This window comes from Anneissia japonica, unplaced genomic scaffold (assembly GCF_011630105.1).
Source record: "Anneissia japonica isolate Jap-2015-1 unplaced genomic scaffold, ASM1163010v1 scaffold288284_len1145801_cov181, whole genome shotgun sequence".
Lineage (NCBI taxonomy): Eukaryota > Metazoa > Echinodermata > Crinoidea > Comatulida > Comatulidae > Anneissia > Anneissia japonica.
Window position 1 is genome coordinate 96,666 of NW_022712730.1, and position 12,523 is coordinate 109,188.

The window sequence follows — 12,523 nt, forward strand, 5'->3', positions numbered from 1 at the left end:
TATCTTTCCTTTGATCTAAGCAGAGGATAGGGAAAATGATAATTGAGATAATTATTACTGAATAAAGTAAAACATTTAACTGCATCCATGTAGATGTGGGTCTGTAAATGCTCAAAGTGGTGTTCAATAGGATCTAATTCCCCATAGTGTCGAAACACGGTCTCCCCCGACGGCATCCCGTACCCCAAGCTTAGTTTGTTTTTGAAACTTTTAGAACTTCATGGCAAGGGAAAATTCACCGAGACAATACTATCTGGGTTTGCCTTGGCCGTCATCGCATTGTTGCGTCGTTGCGTTGCGTCCTAGTGGAAACCAATCATTGTCATAGCGCCACTGAACATTGCATTCTGTCGTGGATATTGCTCCTACATAAATCCTTGTTGATTGATTGATTGATTGATTGTTGGCATTGACATTGGATGAACTCTTGTCTCAGATCACCCATTTTTTCAACTATATTTTGATTGAAAGTCTCAATGAGGATCTGAAAAAAATACAAGTGTTTCCTGTGGAATGTACAATTCCCCCATCCATCCACACTCAAGACATGAGAGCATCATCACGCCACTCTTAATGGATTATCAAACATTTGTGCACCAGTGTTCATTGAGTTAGCATCGAGAAAGCCTCGGCATTGGGTCGATTTTGCTGATCTACTTTGTGACTTCAGGTAATTTGAAAGGAATACACTTTTTTTGTAAGAACCAGTAGAATTTTGCCCAGGCTCAGTGTTCTTAACTTTTTGCCAATATCAGGATCAAAATATTCTTATTTAGTTCTTATTTTACATAATTATACTTTGCAAACATACAAAATTTAATAGGCCTATTATTATACAGCAGTATGTTGTTGTGCTGAATAATAGAGGGTATTACAGAGTCGTGCCTACTGCAAATGAGGTACTGATACGATTTGTTGGTTTTTCTATTTAAAGAAAAATAAAATAAAAACCTCATTTGACTCGACATTTCACCTCAGTTTGTTCTTATTTTAAGCCTCAGTGTTCTTATAAAATGTGTTCTTATAACAAAAAAATGTAGCTATAAAATAGGAGGAATGAAGAAATTCTTTTATTACAATTCTTACGAGCTCTTACTAGCACTAGTTAGCTTTGGTGAAATTAATGCCTAATTTTACATCTTAAGGAAATTGTGATGTTGACTTTTGTAGGTGCAAAATACAACACACATTTAAACAAATTTTAAGCATTAGTATTTTCTGTTTCAGTTTTAAACGTTTTTGGTATTTTGGTACCTCCGTCTGGATCCCTACTTGGACCCCCTGCCGGGGAATTTCCGGCAAGGTCGTCGGGGAAAAATCAGATCTCGAGCTCCGAAAATACAATTCAAGCATGCATTAATAAGCTGCCAAATTTTAGGAATTAAAAAATGCTTAGTACAAGCAGTGTTATCGTATGCGCGAGGTGTTGTATACTATTGCGATAGTACTAGTACCCCCGACATTTTACATGGTGTTCTATCAAATTATCCTTTTTAAATAAAGAATCCCATAATTAACACATTTTTATGATTTATTTATTTTTTTTATTCCCCGACAAATATATGCCGCAGTGGACATGGTTGGTTTCTCAAGCTCGCAGACAAGATTTCAATCCTTCGCTGTGCAGTTCGTTTGTGTCCCTGAGCAAGGCACTTTATCTACATTACTTCAGTCTACCCAGCTGTATTAATGGGTACCTGCAAATCGCTGGGGTAACCTAGAAACCACTGCAGCACAGGGGAACATCATACTCTAATCCGCTACAGGCTACTGAAACTGGGGATAAGCTCTAGCTCCATAGGGAGTGGCTTTGTATGGATTTATTTTACTATCTTTTTAAATATTCAAAAATCTATCTCTTTAACCGTTTTCAAGTTTTTCGTCAAACACCCTTTATGTGTCGCAGAAAAATCAGTTGTACAACATATCCAAAAATTGCTTTAACTCGTCGTCAACAGATTGATACGAAATAATCACACTGGAAGGCAGTAAGAAATCTCTAAGAATGGGTGGAGTCTCTCTTCAGTCGATTTTCAACGTCATCGTTGGTGCTGGGCTATTTCTGATTTGTTCGTCTGGATTCTTCAAGTTCCAACAAATTGACAATAAGCTGGAAGGACTTCCGGTAGGAATCTAAATCGACTTATTTAATATTATACATTCCCAACATCCCTCTGTTGAATAGATGGGCCTTACGTCTCACAGTGTATCAGGAATTTCTCCAAAATGTCTCTAATTAGGCCTAAATACAGTAATACAATATTTTTTACTATAGAAACGAAATAATTGAGTGGTTAAGATAATAACTTAGTGGTTAAGATGTTCGCCTTCTAATCCTAGGGTCCTGGGTTAAATTCCTATGACAGCAGGACCTTTTTTCTCACGGGGTATAGAACCCTACTCATGTATCAGCCGACCTTCTAGGATACATTGGAAGTGTCACCCTTTATAAATATGGTTTAAAATGTGTCAGTCATGATGTATGTTGAGACAATTGTCAACCAATACCATGCACATAAAGAGATTACCAACTAATACGCATGCACATAAAGAAATTAACTTTTAAAAAGAGACAAGCTCCGCCGCCTCCGCCGCCCTTATAGGTGATTTTTTCCAAGGTCTCACAAGGGGCGGTCGGGAAGGTCGTACGACCCCACCCCCCCCCCAAGTAATTTCAAAGGTCCACATTTTTTCCAAAGACATTTTTTTCTAGGGCCTTTCACAATGACATAAATAATAAAGCATTGATGAGGTACTGCAGCAATAATCTATCTCAATTCCAGCAATTCTGAAACTGAGCCTGCCATCCGCGCTTCAAGCAAATTGTATTGACATTTTAATCACATCTTGCTGTTATTTCATTGTTAATAAAAAAATATGATCACGACCACCCAGAAAAAACCCCTGGACACGTGTGTATTTCTGGACCTTTTCTGATTGGTAAGTTGTTTAAGATTGATGTACACTCTTCAGAGATCAATCATAAATAAGCTCATGACATTCTGATTTCCAGGCGTTAGGTCACGGAATCAGCAAACGTGGACTACGTGGACCATCAATGACTGCCGCTACTGATATGCCTCCTGAAAGGCATAGAAGCTGCACCATTCAATGTAAGTTTGGCTTACGATAGCGATATTAATCAAATGCTACCGTTAATTATTATAGTGCTACCATTCAGCATTTAGGGGCGGATCCAGTAGTGGGGTGCCCCCCCCCCCACTCCCGTTTTGCCACTAAATTTTAAAAATTTCATTGCATATTAATACTCTATGCTACTATCTATTCTGAACCTGTTGTGCCCTCATGTTTGAAGAATTATGGATTCGCCCCTGCCACTATATGTATATGCTAAATTGTGATCAGGTTCGCTTGAAGAAATATTTTTCTGCTCGATTTAATGGACCGTTTAGCTAATCCACCCCTTGGATATTGTTGCTCAGGTCAGGCCCATATCAACATAGGGGCTTTTTTGGGCCCCAGCCCCATGGCAACGATCTCCCGAACCCCAGGAAAAATCACCGAAAATCTGGTTTTATGTTTTAGCTACAGAGTATTTAGACCCACTTTTAATTACAGCTACAGGCGCGCCCCACAGCCCTTTAATCCGGCCCTGGCTCAGGTCCAACGAAAGTTAAAACCTACGTAGTAGGAAAAATGCCCGTATTCCTGGTCTGGTTCATGATCTTCTTGTTAAGTATGACTGACACTTCGAAAGGTTCATTCTCTGTTATAATGTATAACCTTTGTTTACTTCTTACGGAATCATGAATTTGATTAGGTAAATACGAGGTACCGATACTGTTGCTTTAAGAAAAAAAAATTCTAAATTGACTTTATTTAACTTAAATATCACAGGTCCACGTGGCCCACCTGGACCAGAGGGTGCAAAGGCAATACCTGGTGTACCCGGTAAGTCGACCATATTTAACTGATATTTACCACAAATGATATATAGTTACATAAACGTTTTATATAATATTATCAGTTAAGGTTATAAGTCGGCAAACTATTAACTTAGCGACTGTGTGAGCAGCTACACTTGACGTCATATTATACATACACACTCACACAATTACATTAACAATATGAATGATGATATGGTAATTATATTACTATTGATATGATATTGGCCGTATTCGACTGGTCGCTTTTCGTTAAACCACGCCTACCTGAGCAGTGGTAAAACCCTACTTAACGAAGACGACCAGTCGAATAGAAAACTTGTAAATACTCGACAAAGTGACGGCATAGTTACCGCGATACAAGCTGCGTAATCAAGATTGCTTCGGCTTGTGGCAGTATGGATTTTTCGTAAAAGAAATGTTTTCATCCAGTTTTTGAATTCTGTTAGGCTACAATTATTTTTTTAGTTCATGTGGGTAAATATTATAATTTTTATTTTCTGAAATTTAATCTAAATTATATTAACGCAAATGTTGTTTCTAAACTGAGCAATGGGCCGTGTTTGTTTTGGTCACGTATAACTTAACGCAGGTTAACGCACTCTGGTTACGTTAATTTTCGTTGTCAACTAAGTCTGTTTAACGAACCAGTCGAATGAAAACAATACTCAACGAAAATTCGTAGTCAACGAAATTAACCAGTCGAATATGCCCATTGATAACAATGATGAGGATGATAACAGAAGACGTCGATTAAGGTGATGATGATGATAATGATGATGATGATGATGATGACGATGATACTTATGACGATAAAGATGATGTTGAAAAGAAGGAAGGAGTTATGACAATAATACAATTTGTCTACAATGACACTTCGTTGAGTATTATTTTCATTCGACTGGTTTGTAAAATTGGCCGTATTTAACTGGTCGTTCTTCGTTAAACCACGCCCACCTGCGCAGCGGTAAAATCCTACTCAACGAAGACGACCAGTAAGTACAGCGGATTAGCAAACTCGTCCTCAGTGACGAGTTCAAATCTAGTTAAAATTTGCTGTTCGTCATAATATAATATCTTTTAATTTGCCACAATTAATAACAGGAGCCACTTAAGGTCTATATGGTAAGATTGACTAATTGAAGAATGCTTGTCATCGAGGGGCTCTCCGACTAACGACAAGAAGGATTAAAAAACTGCTTAAAAATAGTAAATTATTACAGTATATACTGTATAATATGAAATTTGATATAAAGTAGTGAAATCATTTTTAAAAAATCTATAAAAATAGTTACATGAAATTCAACTGCTAAAAAGGTTAAATTAAATAAAACTACAGGAGGCCGCTTTGTATTATACAATAATATCTAGGCCCTACAGAAACGCACATCGCGTTGGACACAGAACGCGTATAGCGATGGACACAGAATGGCTTATAAAATCTCAATGTCGCAACTCTTTCTATCTATGGCCGTATTCGACGGGTCGTTCTTCGTTTAACCACGCCCATCTCCGCAGTGGTAAAACCCTACTTAACGAAGACGACCAGTCGAATAGAAAACTTGTAAAAACTCGACAAAGTGACGGCATAGTTACCGCGATACAAGCTGCGTAATCAAGATTGCTTCGGCTTGTGGCAGTATGGATTTTTCGTAAAAGAAATGTTTTTATCCAGTTTTTGAATTCTGTTAGGCTACAATTATTTTTCATGTGGGTAAATATTATAATTTTCATTTTCTGAAATTAAATCTAAATTATATTAACGCAAATGTTTCTAAACTGACCAAGCGGCCATGTATGTTTTGGTCACGTGGATAACTTAACGCTGATTAACGCACTCTGGTTTACGTTAATTTTCGTTGTCAACGAATTCTATTAACGAACCAGTCGAATGAAAATAATACTCAACGATAATTCGTACTCAACGAAATGAAGCAGTCGAATAAGCCCATTGTCTTCTTTGACAACGAAAATTAACGTAACCAGACTGCGTAATTCAGCGTTAAGTTATCCACGTGACCAAAACATACATGGCCGCTTGGTCAGCAACAACATTTGCGTTAATATAATTTAGACTAAATTTCAGAAAATAATAATTATAATATTTACCCACATGAAGTCAAAAAATAATTGTGGGCTAACAGAATTCAAAAACTGGATGAAGATATTTTTTTTACGAAAAACCCATGCCGCCACAATCCGAAGCAACCTTGATTACGCCGCAAGTATCTCTGTAACTATGTAGCCATTTTGTTTTGTCGAGTATTTACCGGTTTTCTATTTGACTGGTCGTCTTCGTTAAGTAGGATTTTACCACTGCGCAGGTGGGCGTGGTTACGAAGAACGACCAGTCGAATACGGCAAATGACAATAATATTAATAATATTGTTTGAAGGTTTGCATGGCGAAGTATAATATATAATTAATGCTTGCGGTACACCACGTAGATAGTTCTATCTAAGAACTATCTACGTGTTAATATATTAATATTAATAATATTAATAATGTATGTCAAACGCTTATGCAGGAGTCCCAGGAGTTCCCGGTGATAATGGCGAGCCTGGTTGCAAAGGTGACCCAGGACCAGCAGGCAAGATAGGTAATTAATATTACTATAAATATATAGGCCCAAATTACTATAAATCTTAATTAGGTAATAACAACATTTCATTAGGTTTTTCCTTTAGTTAAAAGGCTATTTATTTGTTTAATTTGAATTAATTTTGCGGGTATATTTTTTTTCAGGTGCACCGGGTAAGCCAGGAGCACCGGGTAAGTAAATTTCTATAAGCCATTTTGTAGTCTAAACTGCGCATGCCCATATTCCAGGTTAATCAACATAAACCAATGTCAAAGATCCTATATAGAAAGATCTGTGGTTGTGTGTTCGTGCAGTGTATGTTTGTTTTTGTCGATTGACCTTGATACGGGCATGCGCAGTTCAGATTACGAAATGACTTATCTAATTAGGTAGCTCAAAAATTCTAACCAATACCAAGCAAGCTTACGATTCGAAATGAGGGTCGCCAAAAGCTGTCGGCGATGGCGCGTAGCAATTTTTTGTAAACCCGGATTTAGTCTGTCGTAAAAATGGCTGATTAAAATCATCAATCTATTAAATGTGACAGCTGTTAAATTTTTTTTATTATTGCAGGTGAAACGGGACATCATGGCAAGACGGGTAAGAAGATTAGATCGATACCGTTTTGTGTCAGTATTTTTAAATTGTTATATACATATATTGTGAGATAAAGTTAACAAAGATAAGGTAGGCCTCTATCTGCAAGAGTAAACAATCACCATAATCATTTAAACTCGGTTTCTTGTAATTGACGACAATCCGACATTCATCCTCTGTTACTCAACAGCGTTGTTTTAGGCCTGCTTTCAATTATGTGGTGATAATGCTCTTGTTTCTTAATAGGACGGACGGGACACCCAGGAAGAGCCGGGAAAACTGGTAAGACTCTTTCTTGTTAATATCATAATACCATAATAGAGTACTACAGTGTAACGTCACGATACCCGTGATATAGCCTGGGTTCCAGGCCCTAATTTTAGGTTACTCACTCTTTATTGCACTTAGTGCGCGCCATACCTAATTTAATTGGCGTCCCATACTCGGTTTCTTTTTTTTCGAATTATTATTAATTATTATTATTATTATTATTATTATTATTCCGCCTATAAATTAACTTTCTCGTTGGTGGCGCTGTCCAGAATGAGAAAAATAATAAAAAAATAAGAGAATTGTGGCAAGTCTACCCGTGATACTACTCCGTTGCTATCGCTGCGAAATGTGTTCAACCGCACGCCGTTTTTTCCACTGACAAACCATTTATCCCAATCTCTAACGTAATTGTTAAGATATTGTATCTTAGTTTTTGTTTGTAAATTTTCATTCATGATTAAATGTGTGTTCGATAACTAATATAATGCAAGCTTTTGTGTTTTTAGTACATTTTGATGGTAAAATATTAGATTTTAAAATGCCTATTCCAGAAGGCCTATGAAGTCATTCAGCAGTGGCGTAGCTAGAGGTTTTGGCGCCCGGGGAAAAGAGTATAAAATTGCGCCCCCTTCCCCTCCCCCCTCCAATTATAATTATAATATTTTGAAATAAATTGATATTGGTTGTATAGACTTTAAGCATATCCGTACCGTACGTCCATATCATGTACTATCTAAATAACATTATTTAAACTCGAGTAACTATTATTATTCTAGCTCTTTTGTGTTCTTACCAGGGGTGGTGCCAGGATTTGCCCGAGGGGGGGTCCGAGGTCCAACGAGGAGGAAGATTTCCTTGACGAGAGCAAATTGGGCGTGATCATCAAGCGTCGCTCAAAATCTTCCAAAAGTTGTCGGGGGGGGGGGGGGGAGGGGGCGAATTTATGGATTTCAAATGCTTATTTAATCGATTTTAGAGTCTACTAATATGTATAAAATACATATAGCAAATAAGTTAATTGCGGCGAAGCAGCCAATTCATATTCTTGACAGCAATTTGACCTCTGAAAGGTCATTGTTTGTCAAAAATCAATCGCCTGAGACAACTGAAAGAATCGAAAGCGTCGTTCATGCGCATGCGCATTCACATTTCTATCAGAGTTTTCGCTTTAGCGAAATTGGTAGTTCGAACTTCTACTTTTTGCGAAGCGAAAAATGTGCGCAACCAATCAGAGCTCAGGAACCGAACCGACGCCTTCCATTCGGGCGAATACATTCGCCTTGTGGAAAACAGGCTTTAAGTCGGTTTTCCAAGGCGAATTTATTCGGGCGAATACATAGCGTCGGTTCATACTCATGAGCATTAACATTTCTATCGGGTTTTTGCAAAGCGAAAAAATGCGCAACCAATCAGAGCTCAGAAAGCGAACCGAAGCTTTTGATTCGTGCGTATAAATTCGCTTAGTGGATCAAAACCGGCTGTAAGCCGGTTTTCCACTAGTCGAATTTAATCGCGCGAATCGAAAGTGTCATTTATGCGCATGCGCATTCAATTTCTATCACAGTTTTCGCTTAAGCGAAATCGGTAGTTCGAGCTGTTTCTACTTTTTTGCAAAACGAAAAAAGTGCACAAAAACAATCAGAGTTCAGGAACCCAACCGACGCCTTCGATTCGCGCGAATAAATTCGCCTAGTGAAAAACCGGCTTTTGGGAGCTTTCGATTTGCGCGGCGACGCTAGAACGGAATCATTCATGTGTGACCGTTCTTCCAGGCATCCTACGTTCTATGTATACGTAGATTTGTCCAAATTGCTTCCTAGAATCCACGAGACGAGGAGAACTTAACGTTCTCGCATGTGCAGATGACTTTCAGTGACGTCATTACGTTTCACGTCCTGCCCTCGTCGTGCAATCGAAAACTCCCTACTATTGAAAATCCCACAAAACGACAACGCAAAAACGTCCGTAAACACGTGCATTTGTGTAGAGAACAAGTGGGACACAAGCGCGTATTCCTGGCCCTTTTTTTATTGGTCCGTACCATACGTTTTAACACATTTAGTACCGGTATTTTGTATATAACACACTTGACAAAGGCACTACAATACATTTAACACAGTTTTTATATAACAATAGCTCATGGACAGAACTTTACGTCATGTGATGCCCTAAAAAAGGCGGGTGTTGAGTTTAATGGTGTTTACACGATTGATCCCGATGGTCCAAACACTGGATTGGATCCATTCTCGGTAGTCTGTGATATGACATCAGACATAACAATAGGTAGGTATTGTTAACGTTTTGATGAACGTAGGCCTACTTTCAATGGCAAAGAAAATGTTAATCAATTGCTTTACCTTGGGTTTTTATTGACGTTCATGTTTGAAGAGTAAAGGTAAAGGTAGGAGAATAAGCCATATTTTGCAGCGTCATTGTGCTGAATTGCGTATATGGGTGGGCGTGGTCCGTGCCTACCTAGCAGCTGTGAAGAGGCGCTTCATGGTAGCTATAATGTTCACATCATTCCACAACGACAGGGGCTGAAATGACCATAACATCGGGGTAACCCCCTACTCTTCCGAAAGATGCAATGGGTTATTTAAAGTGCACACGAGCCATATACACTGGACCTCCATTGTAAGTCCATATCCGAGAAGACTTGGTTCTATCAACTGAACCATGGGCGAGAAGTGGCTGTAACCAGCGCCGATGTTAATGTTACCGCTCAGCCACTCTACTCGCAAAGTACTGACTTGTTTAGTGTCACGCTAATACAATTTCATAATTCGTTTATTTGATCGGGGTTTATTACAAATGAGGATCAGAGCCATGGGCGAGAAGTGGCTGGAACCAGCGCCGATGTTAATGTTACCGCTCAGCCACTCTACTCGCAAAGTACTGACTTGTTTAGTGTCACGCTAATACAATTTCATAATTCGTTTATTTGATCGGGGTTTATTACAAATGAGGATCAGAGGGGGCGTTTATTCGAGGGGGCGTTTACTTAAATTCAGAAGTTATGATCTGCAACACCTTTTTGAAATTAGTTTTAGGACTATTTATTAAATCAAGAGTAAATAATTAAGAAATTAAACTCTAGGAATTTTTCAAATCTGCTTTCTTAAGTTGATATATTTGAAACTTAAGTATGTCCAAATAGTATAGAATACTATTTAATTTTCTTTGGTACTGTATGTCCATGGTTAGACTTGATTCTAGTCCTCAAATATAGGATCTGTGCTAAAATGTTGTCTTTATCATTGTAAAAAAAATTTTTTTAATCGATTTTGGCAACAATGGCGTTCCATAGTATAATTTTTCGGGGTTTATATGTTATCAATAAAATGTGTGGTGTTGACTTTTGTGAAGTAATTATTATTATTATTATTGTATACTTATATAGCGCATATCAAACTTCTCTATGCTAAGGTACTTAAGATGACACATGACCCATCATGTACCTCCATCAGATTTACTGTACACTTTCAGCCATCTTTAACTGCCAGAGATAACAGTGTGTCTTTGCCCCCGAGCAAAATAACAATAAATTCGAGACTTGAGGCAAGTTCAAACAACGGCGGCGGAAGTGGGGGGGGGGGGAAAGGGGCCATTTTTCCCCTCACTTTTTCCACTGGGGGCCTGGCGCTCCCCCTCCCCCACGTTTGTGTCCAGACCCAGCACCAGTGATAAACATTTTACGAACGCTGCAATGTCATTATTATTATTATTATTATTATTATTAGAAGGGTAATTTTTATTCATCGGGAAAAAGTGAACGTTTCGTCGGGGGATACCCCTATCAAGGATACCCTTTATGATAAATAATTCTTTGAGATCGTCGAAACAATATCGAATCAGTGGCGGATTCAAAAAGGTAAGAGGGAGGGGCCTAAATTGTTTCTTAAATGGATATTTAAAGAAAATTATATTCCAATTATAAGTCTGTGAGTACACATTCCGGCTAGAGGTGCCATAATCACAAATTTTCTTACCTCAGCCCCAACCATGGTGGGGCTGACGTGGTACAGATCCTCCATAGCAAAAGTAACCCAGTGGCCAATTCAAAGGGGCCCAGCCAGTCCGGTTATGAAATGGCCACCCCCCCCCCCCCCCCACCAACTTTGAAAAACATTCCGCCGCGGATGGGCAAGTCTAGTCCATGGTATGTCATTTATACGGCTTTTTACCTTTTAAATAAAGGTTATACAACAATTGATCACGATAAGGAGGAAGATGGAAGCGTGAACAATGCCGAGGAGGTGGGCTCATTCCAAGTTAATATCACTTACGATCTCACCTCACAACAAATAACAGCTATCAAAAACGTATCATCTTCGTGTAGACAATTTATTAAGGTTTGTATTAAAGTTCATTGTTCTATATACCGATATTTGTGTGTTAATTGCTAAGAACATTATTTATTTAAATAAATAATAATAATAATATTAATTATTATTATTATTACTATTATTATTTTTATTATATTATCATTATTATTGACGTAACAGTGTTTGCAGTAAACCAGGTGCTGATACGGATAGGAAGAAGATTTATAGCCAAATGAACATTGATTCTTTGTTTTCCTATTCCACAGTATCAGTGCATTGGATCATTGTTTGACGGCGGGTATCATTTTTGGGTATCAGTTAATGGCGATCGGATGGTCAACTGGGGAGGAGTTCCGACTGGAACTACGGGGTGTGCGTGTTGGATGACGAGTAAGTTCAGCTTCACTTGTAATTGACTTTTCCGCTAACTCACGTCCCCACAAAACGACAGCGTAAACATACGTAAACATGTGCGTTTGTGAGACAGGCATGCGTATTCGTAGGACAAGCGTGTATTGCTGATTCCTGGCCTTGTTTTGATTACACACACACACACACCCACACCTGTCTCTTATACACATCTAGATGTGTATAAGAGACAGGTTTAGTGTCACGCTAATACAATTTCATAATTCGTTTATTTGATCGGGGTTTATTACAAATGAGGATCAGAGGGGGCGTTTATTCGAGGGGGCGTTTACTTAAATTCAGAAGTTATGATCTGCAACACCTTTTTGAAATTAGTTTTAGGACTATTTATTAAATCAAGAGTAAATAATTAAGAAATTAAACTCTAGGAATTTTTCAAATCTGCTTTCTTAAGTTGATATATTTGAAAC

The 12,523-nt window shown here is 38.2% G+C and overlaps 1 protein-coding gene across 1 annotated transcript; it reads left to right on the forward strand.

Moving 5' to 3' along the window:
* Positions 1–470: 470 nt before the first annotated feature.
* Positions 471–12,100, forward strand: LOC117108136 (pulmonary surfactant-associated protein A-like). The gene is made up of 11 exons (XM_033250089.1): positions 471–670; positions 1,959–2,125; positions 3,014–3,113; positions 3,859–3,912; positions 6,433–6,504; positions 6,651–6,677; positions 7,060–7,086; positions 7,330–7,365; positions 9,493–9,639; positions 11,557–11,711; positions 11,951–12,100. The coding sequence occupies exons 2-11, from the start codon at positions 2,006–2,008 to the stop codon at positions 12,098–12,100; spliced, it is 888 nt and encodes a 295-aa protein (XP_033105980.1). The 5' UTR covers positions 471–670; positions 1,959–2,005.
* Positions 12,101–12,523: the final 423 nt, after the last annotated feature.